The 23900-nt window shown below is 40.6% G+C and overlaps 1 protein-coding gene across 4 annotated transcripts in view; it reads left to right on the forward strand.

The window, feature by feature from the left end:
- The window catches only part of Armh3 (armadillo like helical domain containing 3), a 179015-nt gene that overhangs the window by 100559 nt on the left and 54556 nt on the right, over nt 1–23900 (forward strand). For all 4 annotated transcript variants that reach the window (XM_090346028.1, XM_090346029.1, XM_090346030.1 and 1 more), the window contains one exon: nt 9738–9813. In XM_090346028.1, coding sequence (XP_090202154.1) covers nt 9738–9813 — 76 coding nt within the window. The remainder of the gene's footprint in view (nt 1–9737; nt 9814–23900) is intronic.

Raw genomic sequence — 23900 nt, forward strand, 5'->3', positions numbered from 1 at the left:
CCTGAGCCAGCGCCCAACTCTGAGCCTGGGCTGGGCATTGTCTCTGAGCGCTTTAGCCCTACCCTTGAGCCAAGTCCCATTTACCATTTTCTAGAGGTTAATTGGAAATAAGAGTCTCAGGTCCTTTTGTGCCTGGGCTGGTTTTGAATCTTGATCCTCAGATCTCAGCCTCCTGACTAGCTAGCATTACAGTTGAGAGCTACCATGCCATGCTGGGCTTAGTGGTAGGCTTTTTATCACTATAGATTAATTTGCTTCATCCATAAGACTATTTGTAAAAATCCCAGCTTCTTCTTGAAACTCCAATGTCATGAGAAAAGTAGAGAGCTTTGGAATAAGCACCAGCAGTAAGAATAGAAACAAACAATTGAAAAGGATTGCATTGAAGGAGCAATTTTTTTTTTCTAGTAGAATTTAGGTTTCTGTATTTTGCCAGGGCCTAAACACTATCCCTGGGCTTTCTCAAGGCTAGACCTCTACCACTTGAGCCACAGCACCACTTCCGGCTTTTTCTATATATGTGGTACTGAAGAATTGAACGCGGGTCTTCATGCCTGCTAGGCAAGCGTTCTACCACTAGGCCAAACTCCCGGTCCATATAATTTAGTTCTTAGAGCAGTGGAGTGTTTTTTGTTTTTGTTTCTGTTTTTTTTTTTTTTTAAAGGAATTTATGTCTAGCTTTGCTATGGTATTTCCATATGATATTTGCATATTAGTAGGTTTATATTAAATGAGGATATTTTCAAGAATTCTGAGGGCTGGGAGTGTGGCCTAGTGGTAGTGTGCTTGCCTAGCATGCACGAAGCCCTGGGTTTGATTCACTAGAACCACATACATAGAAAAAGCCGGAAGTGGTGCTATGGCTCTAGTAGCAGAGTGCTAGCCTTGAGCAAAAAGTGTCCAAGGACAGTGCCCAGGCCCTGAGTTCAAACCCCGGATTGGTGGGGGAAGGCGGCGGGAAAGAACTCTGAGAACTGAAAATTCTAGAATGATATGATCAGATCTTCAACAGTCTCTGCAAGGATTCAGGTTTTTTCTCTTCTCTGCTCTCTCATTTGTAGAATAATAGCTTTAGTACTAGTATATTTCCTCTCAAAACAGCAAATTCCAGTTGTCATAAGACATCTGTCTCTTTGTTTTAGGAGAGAGTATCTCCTGAGAAAACTCTCCAACAGGCTTTCCAGTGGCCAAATGTGCTATACATGTACCCCTGTGTAGTTTGCATTCTTGTTTCCTCAGAATGTAGAATTTTCCAAGTTGAATAGCTGTCCCAGAGTCTTTAGCTCCTGCCAATAAATTAATGAAGATTTTTTTAATGAGGAAAGTGAAGCGAATAGAAGATCTTTGAAATCCTAACATAGGTACCCATTTGGGTCTTGTACCCAGTCCAGTGCTTTAAGTCCTCATAGCTTCAATAAAAAAGAGAGAGGAGCCAGTATAGCTTCAGTAAAAAAGAGAGAGGAGCCAGTGTCTGGCTCACGCCTGTAGTCCTAGCTACTCCAGAGGCTGAGATCTGAGGATCAAGGTTCAAAGCTAGCCCAGGCACAAAGGACCTCAGACTCTCATCTCCAGTTAACCTCTAGAGAACGAAAAGTGGGGCTTGGTTCAAGGGTAGGGCTGAAGGGTTCAGGGATAACACCCAGGCCCAGAGGTAGGGTGGTAGCCTTGAGCTGAACTGCTTAGGGACAGCGCCCAGGCTGAGATCAAGCCTCATGACCCACCAAAAAGAGAGAGGGCGGGATATTAGTGAATGCCTCAATTGCCAAGGGAATAGCAGTGTTCACCAAGAAATAACAAATAGGAAAAATAAAAATTTTCTCTAGAAGGAAAGCAAAGGAAGTAATGGCATTGTCTCCCCCCCCCCCAAATATCCTTATTACCTGACTCTTAAAATGGGAACTCTTCTGCACAACACCTTAATTATAACAATAAGATTAATTTTTTTCTCTAATGGAAACTCATCATAGGTGGTAGGAAATAACATGTTTTCCATTTTATGTAAAGTATGATAAAACTGTTCGTGGATAAAAACTTTTAAAGTTTTATTTTTTTTTTCAACCTTGGTTATACTATGTAGTCCAGGCTGACTTGAACTTAACATTCTCCTGCCTCTGTTTTCTAAGTACTGAGTTTTTAAAGTAGCTTTGAGTTTTAACAAGTACACATTGCAGGATAATTACCACAAAAATCATCCTTCCTTGGGTGGGGGTGAAGTTGGGAAATGGGGACCAAAACATGAGAAGGGGCATCAATGTGTGAGAAGTAATGCACTTACTACCTGGCGAATATAACTGTAACCCCTCTATACATACCCAGACAATTTAAAAAAATATCATCACCTCCAAAATTTTCTCTGTGCTTTTGTGAAGTCATCTCCTCTTAACCCCTTGCAGCCATTGATCATTTTTTCTATTGCTTGATTTTTCTCCTGCTTATGAGTCATAAACATTATGGTTTGGATGCTGGATTTTTGTTATGTTCTTTGTCATAATGTTAGGCATTGTTTGGGAGAATGATTATGTTATGTGGAACCAGTTTCATTCGTTTAAGACTTTTTTTGTTGTTGTTCTGGTCCTGGGGCTTGAACACTATTGTAAGCTTTTCTGCTTAAAGCTAATGCTCTACCACTCCACTCTGGCTTTTTATTAGGTAATTGGAGATCCGTGTCTCATTTACTTTTATTTCCTGGACTGGCTTTGGACCTCAAATCTTCAGATTTCAGTCTCCTGAATATCTAGGATTACATTTGTGAGCCACTAGCACCTGACCTTAAGGCTAGCTTTTTAGTGTGAAGAGTAGATTGAGAGCCTGCTCAGTGGCTCACACCTGGTGGCTTATACCTGTAATCCTGGCTACTCAGGAGGCTGAGATCTGAAAATCATGGTTCAAAGCCAGCCCAGGCACTAAAGACCAATAAACTCTCATCTCCAGTTAATCACTAGAAAATGGGAAGTGGTTCTGTGGCTCCAGGGATAGGGCAGTAGCCTTGAGCTGAAGAGCTCAGGGACAGTGCCTAAGCCCAGAGTTCAAACACCATGACCCCCCCACTCCAAAAAAAAAAAGGTAGGTTGAGAGCACATTTGTACTCATTAAAAGGAATTAATTTTTTCTCTCTTTTTCTTTTATTTTCTTCCCCCTCACCACCCCCCTTGGGTCATGGGGCTTGAACTCAGCCTGGATGCTGAGCTCTTCAGCTCAAGGCTGCCGCCCTACCCCTTGAGCCAAGCCCCACTTCTCATTTTCCTAGAGGTTAATTGGAGATAAGAGTCTCAGGTTATTTTGTGCCTGGGCTGGCTTTGAACCTTGATCCTTAGATCTCAGCCTCCTGAGTAGCCAAGATTACATGTGTAAGCCACCAGGCTTGCTTAAAAAAATTTTTTTTTGCCAGTCCTGGGGCCTTAACTAAGGCCTGAGCGCTGTTCTTGGACTTTTTCAAGGCTAGCATTCTACCACTTGAGCCACATAACCATTCCTTGGTGGTACCAAGGAATTGAACCTGGGTCTTTGGGCATGCTAGGCAAATACTCTACCACTAGGCCAAACTCCTGGCCCTTCTTTTCTTTTTTGAGACAGTATCTTACTATGTAGCCTAGCTGGCCTTTAAGTTGCTATGTATCTCAGGCAGGTATCAAACTTAATTATCCTGTCTTAGCCTCCTGAGGGTTAAGATGTATATTCCTATACCTCTCTAAATGCCAACTTTCAATGTAGGCTAATATGACCCCATTATTAAAATTCAATACCCACAAGCAAAGTCAGCCTGATAACATATATTTGTAGTTTTTCTACTCTTGCAGCAAAAACACAGTTTATTTTTATTTGTGGAGCCCACTATTGATCCTCAGTTTCTCCCTTCCCATTATTGTTTTACTCTCAGCTAGGATAGCTTCCTTTTTCATATGTAGAGATCAGTGATCAATAAGGCATAACAAAATCCTCTTGCAGATCTCTAGAACTCTGTCAAAAATCTTCCTTTCAAGGACCCCTTCTCATACCTTAAGAATCTTTGGCCTCTTCAAAGACCGATCTCTATGTCTTCAGGTTGGCAAGACATCTGACTTTTCTTCAGGATCTTTCTCTCCTGCAGCCTGGAAACTTCTCCATGCAATAATTTGAACTAATTATAGGGTGTACCTCCTTTCTTTTCTGTCTTTCAGAGACCATAGTTTTATACCATCTAATATTTAATATCTGATAATCATTGTTTCAAATATTTTACCAAGTTTCCTATTTTTGCTTCATCATGTCTATGAGTGGTAGGTCACCAAGACATTTTTTTTTTTTTTTTTTTTTGGCAGTCCTGGGCTTGAGCTCAGGGCCTGAGCACTGTCCTTGGATTTTCTCAAGGTTAGAGCTCTACCACTTGAGCCTCAGCACCACTTCTGGCTTTTTCTAAGTATGTGGTACCAAGGAATCAAACCCGGGTCTTCGTGCATGCTAGGCAAGCACTCTACCACTAGGCCAAACTCCCAGCCCTCACCAAGACATTTTATAAAGACAAGGTTTCTGTAGCATTATTTTACTGTAGTAAAATTTACTTAGTAAGAGGACCTTCACAGAAACTTCCCTAAAATATGAATCATATCATGTTATAAACTATTTTTATTTTAAAGAAAAAAAATAGAGCTGGGAGCCAGTGGCTCACACCTGTAACCCTAGCTACTCAGGAGGCTGAAATCTAAGGATCATGGTTCCATGCCAGCCAGGGCAAGAAAATCTGAGATTCTTATCACTAATTAACCATCAGCAAACCAGAAATGGCACTGCCTCAAAGTGATAAAGCATTGGTGTTGAGTGCAAAAGCTCAGGGACAGTGCCCAGGCCCTGAGTTCAAGCCCCACGACTGACAAAAACAAAAATCAATACTAAAGAAAAAATTGAATGGCAACCAAGACATGAGAAAGGGTATCAATGTTTGTGAAGTAATGCACCTTCTATCTGGTGAATATAATGTAACCCTTCTGTTAATTACAATAAAAAATATATGGAGAGAAAAAAAGACAATGGAATTGATGGTTCTCACATGACTAGAGTAAATGTACCATCATTACAAGATTAGGCTGTTGTACTGACATGAAAGGTAAGAAAGGTAGGATCTGAGAGTTTGTCATGGATGCCATGTACTGAGTCTGGGGTATTATGTAGTGTGAACTAGAAGAGTAAATTGCCTTATGTAAGACTGTGTAGTATAAAATTGAGGTACATATGAAATGATTACAATGAGGAGAGGTCATTTTATGATCTCTTGATAATTAACACAGAATCCACATTTCTATCTTCATTTACTTTGTTAGGCAAGAATAAGTACACACTGTTTAGCTCAGGATTTATGTGAGCAGAAATTATTGGGACACCTATGTTGGATTTCTTCCTGTTCTCCACCCCCACATTAGCTTAAAAATAAAAGTGTTTTTAAAACAAACAAGAAAAAAGAAAAAAATGGGGAAGGAGAGGAAAAATAAATAAGAAAGGAAGAAAGAAAGAAAAAGAGGCATGGGAAAAATTTAAATCTTATAAACCCTTAATTCTAATACTGCTACTAGTTTTATTGGTGAACATTCATACACATATATGCATAGTTTTATGTAGTTATGATAATGTACCATAGTTTTTTGGTATTTTTATAAATCTTCTTTTATGAGTATGTACTATGTTATTTATTTTGTTGTGCCAATCCTGGGGCTTGAACTTAGGGCCTGGGCACTATCTCTGATATTTTTTGCTTAAGGCTATCACTCTTACACTTGAGCCACAGCTCCATTTCCATCTTTTTGCTAGTTAATTGGCTATAAGAGTCTCACAGACTTTCTCAGGCTGGCTTGAGACCTTGATCTTAAGATCTCAGTCTCCTAAGTAGCTAGGATTACAAACATGAGCTGCTGCATTTAATGTTATTATTATTTGTCAGTCTTGGGGCTTAGGCTCTGGGCCTGGGCACTGTCCCTGAGCTCTCCAGCTCAAGGCTACTTCCCTGTGCCTTGAGCCACAACACCACTTCCCATTTTCTAGTGGTCAATTGGAGATAAGACTCTCAAGGTCTTTAGTGCCTGGGCTAGCTTTGAACCATGACCCTCAGATCTTAGCCTCCTGAGTAGCTAGAATTACAGGTGTGAGCTACCATTCCCAGCTGTTTTTTTGTTGTTGTTGTTTTGTTTTGTTTTTTTCCTTTTGGTCATGGGCCTTGAACTTTGGGCCTGGGTGCTGTCCCTGAACTCTTCAGCTCAAGGCTACTGCTGTACTCCTTGAACCACAGTGCCACTTCTGATTTTCTGCTGGTTAATTAGAGATAAGAGTCTCAGGGACTTTAGTGCTTTAGTGCCTGGGCTGGCTTTAAACTGCGATCATCATATCTCAGCCTCCTGAGTAGCTAGGATTATAGGCGTGAGCCACGGTTCCCGACTTAGAATGTTATTTTTATGTACCATCATTTAGTTTGACTGTTTTAGTTTGAGACACTAGGAACATTTTGAAATGATTCTGTGATTAAATTGGATAACTTAGAAAATAATTTAAAAAAAATAGCATTTCTAAAAGAAATGCATTGATGTGATCATCAATGCCTATGAAACCAAGAGGATGGAGCTGACAATGTTTTGGAGAGGTAAGCACATTAGAAAATGTGAGGAAGGGAAAATATAGCTCAGTTCTGTGTTTATGTTCTGTCATCAGAGAACTTGGGATCTAGTAAAAAACAGATAAACTTAAATTTCACAACTGATTGCAAAAGTAGCATGTCTGATCTGTCCTAATTTTTATCATATGAATAAATTTGTATATATACTAAGTGAAATTTGAGTTCAGACTGTACAACCATAACTTGGGACTTTCCCAAGTTCCATTGTGCTAAATTTTGACAGTATTGGGGAGTTGGACTTAGGATCTTGGACTTGCTAGATAGGCATTCTACCATTTGAGCCATGCCTTCTTTTTGAGATGGTTCTTTCCTTCTCTCTCTGTCTCTCTGTCTCTATCTCTGTCTCTCTCTGCTAGTCCAGGGCCTTGAACTCAGGGCTTGAACACTGTTCTGGGGCTTTCTCAAGGCTAGAACTCTACCACTTGAGCCATAGTACCACTTGGGACGTTTTTCTATGTATGTGGAATCGAGGAATCAAACAGAGTCTCTGTCCGTGCTAGGCAAGCATTCTACCACTAGGCCAAACTCCCGGCCCCTGAGATGGTTATTTTTAAGGTAGGGTTTTGCTTTACTCAAGGCTGGTTTGAGCTGCAGTTCTCCTGTTTATGCTCCTACGGGTGTGTGCCACTGCATCTTACCATTGTGCTTCCCCTATAGTATATAGGATAGTAAATGGGCATAAACTAGAAAAGCAACACTCTGATGATGTGTTTACTAAGACTTCCATCTTCTCTTTCACAAAATTGTATGTACTTAGAACATTGAGACATTGCTAAAGCAGATATGGAGTATCCAGGTGAGTTTTGTTTCCCCATCATAGCCATAGATTCTCCCTCTGGTAGAGCTACTGCTACTGATCTTATTGCATATTGTGATGGTACCCCAATATGAAATTCCTGGCAAACTTGTTATACTTTTTTTTTTTTTTGCAGTATTAAGGTTAGAACTCAAAGCACAGTGCTGCTTGTTAGATGGGCATCCTACCAGTTGAATCAAACTTCTGGTCTGGTTATATTACTGAGGTTCTGTTTCTCTTCCTTTTGAAGTCTCAGGTACATCCATTTGTTCTAATGAAATTAACGGTAGCGGGCTGGGAATGTGGCTTAGTGATAGAGTGCTTACATACCCCTGAAGCCCTGGGTTCAATTCCTTTGTACCACATAAACAGAAAAGGCCAAGTGGCACAGTAGCTCAAGTGGTAAAGTGCTAGCCTTGAACAAAAGAAACTCAGGCACAATGCCCAGGTCCTAAGTTCAAACTCCAGTACTGGCAAAAAATAAAATAAAATAAAGAAAAAGAAATTAACAGTAGCTTAAATCTAAATATTAGGCACTTATATAAGAGCTTTATGTGTACTAATTCATCTAATTCTCACACCAGTTTCTTACAGATATTACCACTGCTCTCTAATTGATAGAAAAGGTGGGACTTAAACCCTAACAATAATTTCATAGGTTATGTTCTTTTTTTTTTTTTGCCAGTCTTGGGCTTGAGCTCAGGGCCTGAGCACTGTCCTTGGACTTTCTCAAGGCTAGAGCTCTACCACTTGAGCCTCAGCACCACTTCCGGCTTTTTTTTCTATGTATGTGGTACCGAGGAATCGAACCCGGGTCTTCATGCATGCTAGGCAAGCACTTTAACCACTAGGCCAAACTCCCAGCCCATAGGTTATATTCTTTACTCACTTTTCTATATAAGTACAGGTTTCAAATTCAGATTTCAGCTCTATCACTTAGAACTTGTGAATCATCTCCATCTAATTCTATGAATCTGTTTCCTCAGCTTAGTGCTATATTGCATATAACCTAATTTTGTGCAATACCTGGCTCCTAGTAAACTATCCATCTATTTGTCTCTTGCTAATTATCTATGCCTTTAAAATCATAAACATAGACTGCACTGGTGGCTCATGCCTGTAATTCCAGCTGCCCAGGAGACAGATCTAAGGATTGAGTTTCAAAGCCCGCTTGGACAGGAAAACTTCATGAGACTTTTTTTTTTGCTAGTCCTAGGGCTTGAATTCACGGCCTGGGCACTGTTCTTAGGATTTCTCAAGGCTAGCACTCTACCAATTGAGCCACAACACCACCTCAGGTTTTTTTCTCTGTATGTGGTACTGAGGTATCAAACCCAGGGCTTTGTACATGTTAGGCAATCACTCTACTACTAGGCCATGCTCCCAGTTCCCACCACCAAAAACAATAACAAAAGAACTGGAAGTAGAGCTGTGGCTCAAGCACAAAAGCTCAGGGACAGCACCTAGGCCCTGAGTTTAAGCCCTCAGACTGGCACATACACACAAAAATACATAACATACTTGAGTGCCCACCAGATACTTGGCTTTTCAAAGAGTGCTTGTGTTGTCTTTTTTTTTTCTGGATGGTACAGTTACTATCATGTGTGGCCCTGAAGATCATAGCTGATAAAGGATATATTCATTCAATTTGCTATATCTATTATCTCTCCTCTTGTGAATGAGTTTGGGAAAGACATATTTGGTCCGACTGGCAAGAGTCTTCTTAATGATTTGTTTCACAAGCCAAAAAATTCAGCTAGAGGAGCAAAACTAGATTACTCCTTGATTGAAACATGACCCTCCTCTAGCTGGAGAGGTTGCACTTCTAGTTTCAGAAAGATACATGTATATGGAGCATGTGCAGACTCAAGTCAGCCAGTCATTTCCACTAAATTAGCCCTAGCCATTAGAGAAATGAGAAATATAGAACCATATTTTCTCCATTGTAGTTTCTAAATAAAAGGAAAAATTAAGCCCTGTTAACAAGGTGTATGAGAATGAGTAATATGTATTTGGGGCAGTAATAATTTTTGAACTCAGGTGTTGTGCTTACGAGGCAAGCATTCTACACTTCAGACACACTTTCAGCTCCAGGAGTAGAATATTTTGATGGAAAGTGAGAAGAGACAAAAATCCCTAGAGAAAAGTCATTAGAAGAATTCTGCAAGCTTTAATGTGTTCCTCTTGTCTGAGGTTGTTTTTAATAGAAGATTGGCACGGGATTCGATTATTCTAATAGTGCTGTTAAAATGTCTTCATTCCTCATATATGTGCAGGGATCTGACAAATCTGTTCTTTTCTTTACAGTTCTTAGACTTTCTACCAACGCAGGCCAGTGGAAGGAAGCAGCTAGCAAGGTGACCCATGCCTTGGTTAATATCAGGTAAGAATGAGATTTTTTAAAAGAGATCTTTGGCTCTCTCTGAGCTTTATTTTACCTTGCTAAGGAGAATACATGGAACATTACTGCTATTTTAAACCCAGATACTGTAGGAGTAGAAGAAGTTTTCGTACTTGATCAAGAAAAGTAGAAGTACATGAAGCTTTCATTTTGTCATATTGAGATAGCTCAAAGTGCTAGCTGTTCTGTGAATTTTTTATCAAGGGATGTTTGTGAGTGCTTCTCAGGTATCTTAGTTGCCAAAGTGTTTTCTACGTAAAAACCAACTATCTGAAAGCTTTTCTCTGAAGATTTCTTCTGTCATTCTCTATGACTTCATCTGATGACTCATAGGGTTTCTAGAACTTTTGACATTATATGTGACTATTTCTGTTTGTGGTAAACAGGTGGAGGAATCCACAGAATTAAATCACTTTAGTTTCCTTATGAAATACAATACAGTTCTGGAGTGTTGGGTGTGTTTTATGGGCCTTAGAACTGGTCAGAGTTATGAGAGGCACCAAATGTTAGTGAGAAAGTGCTTTTGGCATTAGAAAATCTAACTGATTTTCTTCTTTTCTGTCTTTGTGCCTGTGAGTTTCCATTTTCTCAACAGTTATTAAATTGGTTTTTCTTTTCAAACAATTGAAAAATTAGCTTTGAGTAAAAGAGGGAATCCTAGCAGATGGAGAACTTGATTTAGTTCCAGATGTAAGTATGCCTTGCCAGACATTCCCACAATAGTAATGAACATTTACAACTTGGTATAGATTCCAGTGCATGCCAGTAGCTAGAGTAGAGTGTTTGTTCTTGTATCTTTCTTTCACAAAGGTAGAATGTCCTGTTCCTCTAGTGATTTACTACAGTGTTTGGTACATCTGGGAATAAAGGAAACACTGTGAAATGCGTGTGATAGGAGGGCTGGGATGGGGTGAGATGTGCTAACAAGATTGCAATGAAGTTTAGACTGCCTTACATGCCCCCTGAGACATTTCAGCAGATAACAGTTTTATAAATCTTACAAATAAATTCATATCTGCCCCTAACACATAATCCAGACACTATGCTGAGGCCTATGATAAATGTGAATTTCTGTAAGAATCTAAAATTACCCAAATATCCCTTTGTGACCCAGAGGCAGTATGAAAAATGCCAGTGTTTAAGTGAAGCACTAAGGTATGGGCTAGAATATAGACTACACATGGGGTGTAATTTATGTTGTATTTATTTATTCATGTATTTACTCAGGCTTTCCCAGCAGCTTATTTTCATCTGGGGCCTGTTTATCACATTCCTCAAGGCTTGCTTCCTCCAACTTCATTGCTTTTCCTTATGGTGGCTTCTGGCTTATTTACTGTCCTTATTCCTTCTCAAGGGCCATCAAGTAGCTGATTTAAATTTTGGCCTTTCCTTTTTCTGATTAGCTGAGAGAGTACCTGATTGAGTCTTGACATGGTGACTGTACCATGCCCTCTTTCTTGCCTGATTCTATTAAGCATCTGTTTGCATTTTCATTTGCTGCAGAAAATATCATTTCAGTATTGCTAATGAATCAGGTGTATACATCCAAAGTAGCAAAGCCTTGTTTGGTTTTCTCAAGAGATTACTGGAAACATGTGTTTGAATCTTAGCATATAAGTCCAGACTAGGGGGAAATACTGATGATGACACAAAGAAGTTTACCTTTACTCCTGTTTTGTTCCTTTGTTTGCCAGTCCTGGGGCTTGAACATAGACCCTGGGCACTGTCCCTGAATTTCTTTTGCTCAAGGCCAGTACTTTTCTCTCCAGCTCTACTTCTAGTTTTTTTGTACTTTCTGCCTGAGTTGGCTTCACACTGCAGTCCTCAGATCTCAGCCTCATGAGTAGCTAGGATTACAGGCAAGAGCCACTAGTATCCAGCTTGCCTTTTCTCCTTTTGACATCTTTTACCTACTATGCAACTTTGCACTGCTCTTTCATTTTCTTCCTCTCTCCCCTTCTCCCCCCCCTCCTTTTTTTTTCTCCAGTCCTGGGCCTTTAGCTCAGGGCCAAAGCACTGTCCTTGAGCTTTCTCAAGGCTAGAACTCTACCTCTTGAGCCACAGCACCACTTCTGGCTTTTTTTTTTTTCTATGTATGTGGTACTGAGGAATCGAACCCAGGATTCGTGCATGCTAGGCAAGCACTCTACCACTAGGCCAAACTCCCGGCTCCTGTCCCCCTTTATCCCCATCTTTTCCTCTCCCTCTAACCCTCACTCCCCTTCTCTTTTTGTTAGTACCAAACTTCAAAATCAGGGCCTTGACCTCTAGCAAGGGTTACCATGAAGTAAACATAAAGATTAGCATAAGAAATGTAAAAGGTAGCTGGGTACAGTGGCTCATGCCTGTAATCCAAGCTACTCAGGAAAGCTGAGATCTTGAGGATCGCTTTCAAAGCCAGCCTGGGCACTAAAGAACCTGAAACTCTTATCTCCAGTTAACCCCTAGGAAATGGGAAGTGGAACTTGGCTCAAGGATAGAGTGGTAGCCTTCAGCTGAAGTGCTCAGGATCAACGCCCAGGCCTAGAGGTAGGGTGGTAGCTGAAGAGCTTAGGGACAGTGCCCAGGCTGAGTTCAAACCCCATGTCCCACAAAAAAAAAAAAAAGAAAGAAAAGAAATTGGAAAAAGTATTGACAGTTGAGGTAGAAAAGCTGGGTTTTAAACTTTTTTTTTCCTTTATTTTTTTCTTCACCTAAAATACTTGAAAAGTAATTTTCCTGGTAATCACTCTAACACTTAACCATATTCATCTTAATTTATTAAAACTTGCTGAAAAGAGACCGCCAGTGGTTCAGGCAGAAAAGAATTTCCTGGAGGAAGAGCATTCTGCTGGCCTGCAGACAGAGAGAACAAAAGAGAGGAAGAAACTTGTGGTTGAGAGGGATTCTGTAGGGAAAGGTGGAGAGATATGACTACCGGGGATATGAAATTGATCTTCAGAACCTTGGGAAAGGTTCACTGTCCAAAGGTGATATGACTGGGGTAGTTCAAGAAGTGACCTCAGAATCTGGGATCTTTTTCTGGCTTATAAACAGACAATTTGATAGACGATTACTGGTTTCAGGCAAATGATTTCTGATAAGGCTTCTGCTGTGTTTAACAAAGAAGTTGGAAGGGCTGCTTTCCAGGGCAGATTTAACAATTACCACCAGATTCATCTTTTTTATTTATTTATTTTTTGCCAGTCCTGGGCTTGAACTCAGGGCCTGAGCACTGTCCTTGGCCTTTCTACCACTTGAGCCACCACACCACTTCCAGCTTTTTTCTATTGTATGTGGTACGGAGGACTCGAACCCAGGCCTTCGTACTTGCTAGGCAAGCACTCTACATTAGGCCAAACTTGTCTTTTTTTATATATATACTGTGTTGTTTTTTTTTTTTTTTTTAAGATTGAGTTTTCACTGGCCCCAGCAGGCCCTCAGCTCCTGAACTGAAGTGATCCTCCTGTCTCAGCTTCCCCAGTAATGGATTACAGATGCATGTCATTATCATTTATATTAATGTAATTTCAGTGAAATAGAGAAATATTACTCCTGTGTATTTCTAAATAATGTATGTACATAAAACCCATTTTTTTTTTAATTTCTGCAAGTCCTGGGGCTTGAATTCAGGGCCTGAACACTGTCCTTGGGCTTTTCCTCAAGGCTTGTGCTCTACCTCTTGAGCTACAGCACCATTTCCAACTTTTCTACGTATGTGGTACTGAGGAATCAAACCCTGGTCTTGATGCATGCTAGGCCAAACTCCTGGCCCCTACAATACCCATTTTAATAAACCTTATTGCCCAGATCTAGTGAAAACAAAACCACAAAAAGTGACGAGTTTCTTTTATTTCCTGAGAAACTAAGGACTTATTAGAAAAAGATTCTAATTTTGTCCACTTTATCATAAGTAGACTTAGGACTCTAATAGTGAGGGGGAAATCTGTATTAAGAGTTTTGTGTGTGTGTGTGCCAGTCCTGGGAACTTGGGGTCTCGGTGCGCTCCTTGAGCTTCTTTTGCTCAAAAGGATATCACTCTTGAGGCACAGTTCCATTTCTGGCTTTTTTAGTAGTTTATTGGAGATGACAGTTTCATGGACTTTTCCTTCCTTGGCTAGTTTCAAACCAGGATCCTCAAATCTCAGCCTCTTGAGTAGCTAGGATTACAGGTAAGAGGTACTGGCTCATTTGTTAATAATAGGGATTGAACTGAAGATCTCACTCTTGCTTAGCATTTGTACTTAAAACTTAGCCTCGGGGGGAGGGAAATGGGTACCAAGACATGTGAAAGGGTATCAATGTATGTGAATTAATGCACCTTCTATCTGGCAAATATCATGTAACCCTTTTACTAATTACAATAAAAAAAAGAACCAACAGATTAAAAAGCAGGTGAGTGTTTCAATAAAAGTATCATTTGTATCCAAAAAAAAAAAAAAAAAAAAAACTTAGCCTCTATGCCTCCACTTCTGCCCAAGAATCTCATAAATTTTTCTACCCAGGCTGGCTTCAAACCCCAAATATCATATTCCAGCCTCCTGAATAGCTAGTATTATAGCCACTGTTGCTTGCCTGTCTGTTTTTAGATTTTGCATACATGCATTTCATTTTTCTCATATGTAGGCGTTGAGCAGCATTTTAGATCCTGCTCTATTCCCTGGTGAGCTAATAGCCCACAGCAATTTCTTTTCCTGTATTTAAGATATGAACAATCAAAACCCATTGGTTCTTGAAGCCTACATGTTGAGCTTTGTATCAGAAAAAGTAAAGATATAAAAGTAAGAAGACCAATTGATAGAAGTTTGTTTGGTGATATATAATTTGGAGAGGCCATAGTAACAGTGTGGAGTGGCTGAAGGATATGTGAAGTGTGCTCTTTTATGGCTGGAGTCAGCACTGGTTTGCATAGGTTAGTTTTGTTGCTTACTTTGCCTTCAGCATCTCATTTTCTTCCCATAACATAGGGGCTGCTGACTGTGGCCTGTTTTCTTTGCCCAGGTGAGGGGCTATTTCCATAGTATTGCTCTCTGAAGAGAAGTAATTGACCTTGTGCTCAGCCCACTGTCCTGAATGAAGCTAACTGACCGAAATAGAAGGCTCCATGTAGCAAATTCCTGCTATATGCTCTGAGAGCATTACTTGAAGCCTCTTTGGTGTGAGACCTCAATCTTTGTAAAGTCTAGGATTTTATAAGCCTGGAAATAGACCATTTTATTGTTATTGTGTTATTTCACTTTGTTCATGAATTATGTCAGATATTTACTTGAACCTTTTTGAATTATTGTAGGACTAGTTTTGTGACTAAGGTAGTGAAAGTAGACTAGTTGCTTCTTGGTGGCTCGAGGTAAATTAATGTGGTTATGTTTTGATCAGATAATTGTAGATGAAATTGCTCAGAGCACAATAGGGAAGAATGGATCATGGCAGGTTGCTCTAGAATGTTCACCCCTGCATCCCAGGTATGAGTAAAAAATTTCTCTATAGCCAGACACCAGTGCCTCCCATCTATAATCCTAGCTACTCAGGAGGCTGAGATCTGAGGATCACAGATAAAAGCCAGCCCAGGCATGAAAATCTGTGAGATTCTTTATCTTCACTTAACCACCAGAGAACCAAAAGTGGTGCTATGGCTCAAGTGGGAGAATGCTAGACTTGAGCTGAAGAGGTTAGGGACAGTTCCCAGGCCCAGAGTTCAAGCCCCAGGACTGACAAAAACAAAAAGTTAAAAAAATTTTTTTTTCTACTCACTCTTGTGTCTCCCCCCCCTTTTTTTTCAGTGTTGAGCATGCACTGTGACTGAGCTACATCCTCCTGCCTCTTCCCTCTTTTTAGGTCCACAGTCTTATACTAGCCCTCATTTCTACAAATTAGTATTTATACAGCAAAGCCTTATTTTGTGCATTTGTCCCATTAGTGGTGAATAGGATCAATCTGCCTATACAGTTTTTATATTTGCCTTAAATTTTATGTGTATTTCAGTAGTATTATCTCATGTATGTTCTTTCTTTATTCTGTGAATGTTTTAATCAACATCACTTCTATTGTGTGCTTTTCTTCTAATTCCTTTAGTTAATTAATTAATACTAATACTATGTTTGAACTTAGAGCCTTGTACTTGCTGAGCAGGCACTCTGCCACTCGAGCTGCACTCAGACCCTTTGTGCTTTTGTTACTCTTTTGAATAGAGACTTGAATTTTCATCTAGTTTAGTCTGAACTTTTTTTTTTTTTTTTTTTTTTTTTTTGCCAGTCCTGGTCTTGAGCTCAGGGCCTGAGTACTGTCCTTGGTCTTTCTCAAAGCTAGAACTCTACCACTTGAGCCTCAGCACCACTTCCGGCTTTTTTCTATGTATGTGGTACCAAGGAATCGAACCCGGGTCTTCGTGCATGCTAGGCAAGCACTCTACCACTAGGCCAAACTCCCGGCTCACTTTTTTCCTTTTATTTAAGCTCCCATGTAACTAGAATGACAGGTGTGTATCACCATATTTACCATCCTTACTGACTGGAATAGGATCTTACAAACTTTATTTTCCAGCTGACCTCAAACCACTTGATCTTCCTGATCTCCTGAGTAGCTAGAATAAGCATGAGACACTGTAGCTAATAAGTTTTCCAATTTCTTCAGGTGAACATTGAAATTCTGAGTACAGAGAGATTGAATGAGAGAGGCAATGTAATGTGCTTGTGTGAGCTAGATTTGGGGTGTTTCTTTTTTCTTTCTCTTTCTTTTTTTTTTTTTTTTTTTTTGCCAGTCCTGGGCCTTGAACTCTGGGCCTGCGCATTGTCCTTGGGCTTTCACAAGGCTAGAGCTCTATCACTGGAGCCATAGCATCATTTCCGGCTCTTTTCTATATATGTGGTACTGAGAAATAGAAAACCGGGTCTTTGTGCATGCTAGGCAAACACTCTTACCACTAGGCCAAACTCCCAGTCCCTGGGATGTTTCTTTAGAAGCCATTGGTTTAAGGAACATTTCTTCTCTTTCTACCAGTTTCGTTGTCTTTGTAGCTGTTTCTAAATGCAGACATTGAGATCTAAAGGGGAAGTCATAGTGACTCTCAACTGCTACTTTCTCTTAATATGTAAGAAGAAATGTATTTCTAATTGTCTCATTCTGTAATAGAACTTAGATAAGTTAGAATATTGTCTTTATTGTTCAGTGCCTTATCATTGGACTTTTTTCCTTTTCCCAATCAGTCTCTAGTGTGACTCTCTAGAGATGGGCTGCTTTTGCTAGACCACTACCTCTGATTTCTTAATAATATGATACACCTAATTATTAATTTTGAGAATTATTAGAAAAAATACATTTTCTTCCAGTTGTCAGTGGTATTTGCCTATTTTCCTAGTTATTCAAGAGGCAGAGATCAGGAGGATTGTAGTTTGAAGCCAGCTTGGGCAAAAAGTAGCAAGAGACCCCATTTCAACAAGTACCTGAGCACAGTGGTGTCTGTCATCCCAGCTACATAGGAGGCTGAGCTATGTTGGAAGGATTGTGGCTCCAGACTAACAGGAAAACACACACACACACACACACTTCAATACCCTATCCCAACACAAAAAACTGGTTATGGCAGTGCATATCTGTTACCAAACTGTGGTGTGAAGCACAAATAGCAGGATCACAGTCTAGGTAGGTTGGCCTGTGTAAAAAGTGAAACCCAGTCCCCAAAATAGAGTAAAAGGACTAGAGTTCAAGGGTGTGGCTCGACTAGTAGAACATCTGTCTAGCAAGTACAAAGCTGTGAGTTCAAAACTCAAGTACCACCAGAAAAGAAAAAGTTTTCATTTGAGAAAAAATTTCATTTTTTTTCCCTCTCAAAGACTCTTGCTGGAAATGTAGACATTTACATTTTTTTTAGTTGGTCATGGGGCTTGAACTCTGGGCCTGGGCACTATCCCTGAGCTCTTCAGCTTGAAGCCAGTGCTCTACCACTTGGGCCATAACACTGCTTCCCGGTTTTGAGTGGTTAATTGGAGATAAGAGTCTCACAGGGACTGTTCTGCCTGGGCTTGCTTCGAGCTGCCATCCTTAGATCTCAACCTCCTGAGTAGCTAGGGTTATAGTTGTGAGTCATTTAGGTTTTTAATTCCTTTTCTTTTTCTCCAATATCTATGGTTACTTTTTTTTAAGTTATTTTTAACTGTAGTTACTTGTTTTGTTTTTGTCTCTTTTCCTTGCCATTTATTTTTCCCAAAAGTCAATTGGAACTCAAATCATAACTAGTATTCCAGTTTTGTTAGACAGTAGACAGTCTGTCATTAATCTGCTAATGAGAGGAAGAATTTATTGCTATTGGTTAGCAATATATATCTGTTGTACCTGAACTCCTGGGACCCCGAAAGAACCACCAGAGGCCGAGGCCAAAGCAAAGGGGCAAGGGTCATTTATTACGAGTTCGAACCCGGACCTCCATGCACTCGTTGCCAGTGACTCTGAGAGGTCCCGAGCAAAGATTTTACACAGCTTTTATAATCATGTACAAACAAGTTTCAGCTATAGGCTCATGATTGGATAACATTTAGTTTGACATTTAGTTTGATTCATGAGTATATTTCTGATTGTTTTGGGTGCAGGTGACTAACTATTGGGTCCTGGTGACCGCTGGACCCTGTAAATAGGCCAGTTACTGGAATTTATGTACATTCATTGTGTTCCTGGAATAGATGTTTACCATAATCACTGGACCCTAAAGTTTTAACTTCCCAGAACAAGGTGGGAACAAGGTGGGCCTAGAGGGGGTTTCTTAGCTTGTCCATTCCTCCTTCAATATCCTTTTTTTTTTAAAAAAAAAAAAAAAAAGCAAGGGAGTCTTGATTGCAAGCTCGAGCTTGGGTCTCCCACAGCCCTGACCCGGGGAGTACAGCACCTTTTATACATTTTTTTTTTGGTGGGGAGGCAGGGGCTGAGCACACATCATAGTACCTTGTAACAAATCACTACACACCGTGGGAAAATCATAAAACAACTCTATAGTATGATTGCCATTCTACCAAGCGGGAAAGAATCAGAAACAAATTATTGGTTAGGTCCGAGGGTTGACTTTCTTTGAACTGGTTGCGTGACACCACTAGGGTGACTCAAGAGGATGCGTGCTAAACTTCAGGCTTTCTGGTCTAGAAAGTGATTACCAGACTCCAGGAGGGGCTGTTCTGGTATTATAGAGATAAGCACCATCTGTGGTTCTGGGAATTGTTCTGCACTAGGCTTTTTCCTAGCATTAGGGCAGAAGTGGGTCAAGGGTCACAGCACAACATAGGGTCTCAGCAATAAGGCAGTGAAGCTGGTTGCAGAAGCAGAACTAGCAGTTAGTTAGTGGCTACAAAATGGTGGTTACAATTTGTACCTTAAGCACCAGTCATGGTTCTTTTTACTTATGGGCCTGAATTTAACTGGGAATCAGTATGAACAGGTTGGTATTGGGTCCTCAACACCATTAGTTGTACGGTGTTTATTCTGTCTTTAACAAAGGCCTCACATTTATTTATAACACAGGGTCCTATTATTAGGGCTAACATAACCAGGAGGCCTGCCAGGGCGGATAGCAGAATAGTGAGTCAGGGAGAGAAAGCAAACCAGAACTCGAACCATCCCTTCTGTTGCTCCCTCTCATGTCTCCTTTCTACAGCTACTAGGTTATCTTTTATTACTCCAGTGTGGTTCGCCCAAAAGCAACATCTCCCAGGGCGACACTCAAACCTCTAGAAGCAATGTATCTAGTCCTCTTCTGCTGTGGAGGACAATTTCAGTTAGGGACCCCAGTGAGTCAATGAGCTTGCCAATTGACTTATGTATATGTCTTAGGTCAGCATGCTTTGGGACCCAATAATGTCAAAGTCCATTTCTCTGAGAATCTGAAAGTCCAAAGTCCTCACCCGCTGTCTCTACCTAGGAATGATGAATCCAGTAGCTCTTTACTGGAAACCAGCTGATGAACACATCCCCAAATCAACTTGTATAAGGCCTATAAGGGCTGGATTGAGTGGGTTAACGCTATCAGCTAGTTCAGCTTCCCCAAGTTTTCCTTCAAACGGCTGCCTCTGGATATCAGAGATAACACATGGCCTGAGGGGGTGGTCAACAATAGCTATCAGAACTGGGCAGACAGCTTTCTTTGGTTTGGAAGAGAATACAGCATGCTCTCCTAGTTCTACACCCAAGAAGGTCCTCACAATTAGGAAATATACATTCAAGCATAGCAACCCCTCAGATGGGCACAAAAAATAGTTCCACATCAGTGTACCAATTTTGACCCTGTTTATATTATGGCTAACATACTAATTTTTCTTGTAAGCTCCGTTCTCAAGACATGCTCATACTATCTACTACATACAGGAACTCTCTAGGATTTGTCTTCCTCCCTCTTTGTAGAACAAACATTTAAGATAATTCTTTCCACATCCTTTCTTATCCATAAACTGTTCTTCTGTTTTTTTTTCAATTTCCCTTCCAAGATTTTCTTTACTAACTCTTTTCTTTCTTTTTCATTTGACTATAGCCCTCATTTACATTTAGCACCTCTCACCTCTAGGCTGTTCAGCACTGGATGGAAAATTTCCTTCACTCAGCCAGAGTCACCATAATGGCTGCAAAAAGTTACTTAGGTGCAGCCTTCTTACTCATTTTTTTTATTCACATGAAATCCTATTATTGATTTCTTTAAAAAAAAAAAAAAGAGTCTCAAGTTCTTTAGTGCCCAAGCTGGCTTTCAACCTCTATCCTCAAATCTCAGCCTCCTGAGCTATTTTTTTTTTCTTGTGTATGTGTTACAAGGAATTGAACCCAGGGCTTCATACATGCTAGGCAAGCACTCTACCATTAGGCCATACTCCCAGCCCCCAGTTCTTATAGTTTTTAAGGTTTGGTGATCTAAACACTGCTATCTTGCAATGTCAAAGTCCAAAGAATAGAGAAGTTCTGATAAGATAACTCAATCTGGTATAAACTTGAGACTTTATGAAATAATTGAGCTATGCACAATTTTGTACTGTACACAATAACCAAGGAAACCTAAAATTGTATCTGCTGATGAGATACATGGTAGAGTTTGTCAAATGGATATTTATTGATGAGTCCACAAGAGTTCTTCAAATGCAAATAAAAGCTAAAGTGATTTCTCTCCCCTGACTTCGTTAGGGGACTTTGAACTTAACACAGCAAGACTATCCCACCACCAAGAGTTTAGTTCCAGTCCTCTCAGAAAGCACCTGGGGGGTGGTGGAATCAGGCAGGATAGGATGTGTAACAGCAGCCTTGTCTCTCAGCAGCTCCAATGGAATGTCACACCTCCTGCTGGGTCACCTACAATTTTCTGCACAGACAGATTAGAGAAGTTTACCCTACGATCTGACTTTCTTGAAGTCTGCCAATGATTTCCTTGTTGCTTTCCCTGAGCACACTCATTTTTGCAGGCTGGCACCCCATTGGTTTTTAGGATAGTATAAGGCTGAGACCCCAGAGTAATTTACCAGGGTGACAACTTTTCCTTTAAATGAAAGTAGGATTTTCTAGGCAGGCATAGAAGACTTGAACCTGTAACCATTTTCCACAAGTGCAGTCTCCACTCTTGCTTATCTGTTACTACTGTTTCCCTTGCCTCTCACTTTCCAAAAACTACTCTGGTCCCTTCATCTTAAGTAGGGGGGCAATGGGCGTAGATCCATCTTCTATAACTTCTTCAGGGGCATTGTTTCTGTATTTGGCCATGGACCCTAAAATGCTTAGCCTACCAAGGGGTTGCCAGGATTACATATCAGGAGCAATATTTTACTCCAGAGTAGAGATCATATACAACATTTAACAACTGCACAAACCTTTTCTTTGGCTATAACAGTGTACCTAGCACCCATTTGCTAAGTCATTTAATTTCTGTGACCCTAACAATGCTTCAGTTGCCAATGTAGGATTAGACAGATCAATAGGGACACAGCCTCAGGTTCACAAACTTTCCTGAATTTGTGGCTGGTGTCAACCCAAAATTTGCTCAGTTAGGGTTTGTGTTGGGAGCCAGAGTGGAATCAAACTGTACCTTGACTTGCATCAGACGATGGCTTTATTGTCTTATTGCTTTCTGGCCCTATTCTATGTAAATGACCTGAGAATTACCATATGAATGTAACACCTGGAGGTTCCCTGGGTCAGGAGGAGGGAAGAAGGGGGAGTGGAAAATAAACGCGGCAGTCTTGGCAGTCTTTGCCTGGACTGCGGACATCCCGGACCCGGTGTGTCTGTCTCTCTTCTTTTTCTTCCTAGTCCTTGTCCCCTATTTCAGGAACCCCAATCTGCGAACCCTGGTTTGCTGCCGGTTGGCCCCGGCAGGTTTGGAGCAAATACAAGAGTCGGGGTGGGGGGGGAGGGGTGGCTTGTAAACTACCCATTATTACAGATAACTGACAAGTTCCTGCCCCATTATGAAAGGCATTGGGCATTAGTAAGGCATGCTTACAAACTATTCTATGATCTCTGGCTCTGATTGATTTTGAATGGCCAAGCACAAGTGACTCTAGGATCTGACACCATCTCTGCCATCCAAGCAATGGCTTTTGCCTCTGGATGCTTCATTGCTTTTTGTCCCAGGAGTGTCTCTTCACACGGGGATAAATGTCCCATTGGCATTCTACTTGGTTGGTTTCTGGACTTGAACTCAGGGCCTGGGCACTGTCCCTCAGTTCTCCAGCTCAAGGCTAGCACTCTGCCACTTTGACCTCCAAAGCAACTCTGCCTCACTAGCACCCTGCTGCTAGATTAGACACCACAGTCTCACAGAGACTTTGCTTTGCCTGGGCTGGCTCAGAACTGCAGCTTTCAGATCAATGAGTCCTTTAAAAGGCCAGGTTACTCCAATTAAAGCAACAAGATGGTCAACTCAGAAATCGTCTCTAAGCATGATCTTACCTGGAACTTGGTAAGGGCCAAAATTGCTTCTGAATAAGGATCTGCTGTCCTTCTCTGTGGGCCTACTGGAAATTGCTATAAAGAAACTTATAAGAGCAAGCTGAAATAGCAATTAAACAATCATTCTGGTAGTCCTAATTTTCCTTTTTCTTCTTTTTTGAAACAAACATTTAGGACAACCTCACTTCCAAATTTTGTTCAGAAACCCATTTCTAATTTTCCTTAAAACTTTTACTAATCTTGCCTTAAACACTTAACACTTTAGCTTTTATTTGCATTTGAAGAACTCTTGTGGGCTCATCAATAAATATCCATTTGACAAACTCTACCATGTATCTCATCAGCAGATACAATTTTAGGTTTCCTTAGTTATTGTGTACAGTACAAAATTGTGCATAGCTCAATTATTTCATAAAGTCTCAAGTTTATACCAGATTGAGTTATCTTATCAGAACTTCTCTATTCTTTGGACTTTGACATTGCAAGATAGCAGTGTTTAGATCACCGAACCTTAAAAACTATAAGAACTGGGGGCTGGGAGTATGGCCTAATGGTAGAGTGCTTGCCAAGCATGTATGAAGCCCTGGGTTCAATTCCTTGTAACACATACACAAGAAAAAAAAATAGCTCAGGAGGCTGAGATTTGAGGATAGAGGTTGAAAGCCAGCTTGGGCACTAAAGAACTTGAGACTCTTTTTTTTTTTTAATTTTTAAATTTTTTTGTGTTTTTGTAGGAACTTGAGAATCCAGTTAACCACTAGAAAATTGGAGGTGGGGCTGTGACTCAAGGGTAGGGCTGTAGCTTTGAGATGAAGAGCTCAGGGACAATGCCCAGGCCCAGGGGTAGGGCAGTAGTCTTGAGCAGAAGAGCTCAGGGACAGCATCCAGGCTCACAGTTCAAGCCCCATGACCCACCCCACCAAAAAAGCCAGAAATGGTGCCGTGGCTCAAGTGGTAGAGCACTAGCCTTGAGCTGAAGAGCTCAGGGACAGTGCCTAAGCCCAGAGTTCAAGCCCCCACTACCAACAAAAACAACAGGAACAACAACAACAACAAAAACTATAAGAATTGAGAGACCATCTATATCAATCCCCTTCCAAAGTATAGACCTCAGCCACTGGAGATATATCCATCTTTGGCATTTCACACTTGGTGACTTAATACCTGAAGCTCCAAACTTTCCAGTTTTT

Source organism: Megascapheus bottae, chromosome 15, assembly GCF_031878675.1.
Source record: "Megascapheus bottae isolate mThoBot1 chromosome 15, mThoBot2.hap1, whole genome shotgun sequence".
NCBI lineage: Eukaryota > Metazoa > Chordata > Mammalia > Rodentia > Geomyidae > Megascapheus > Megascapheus bottae.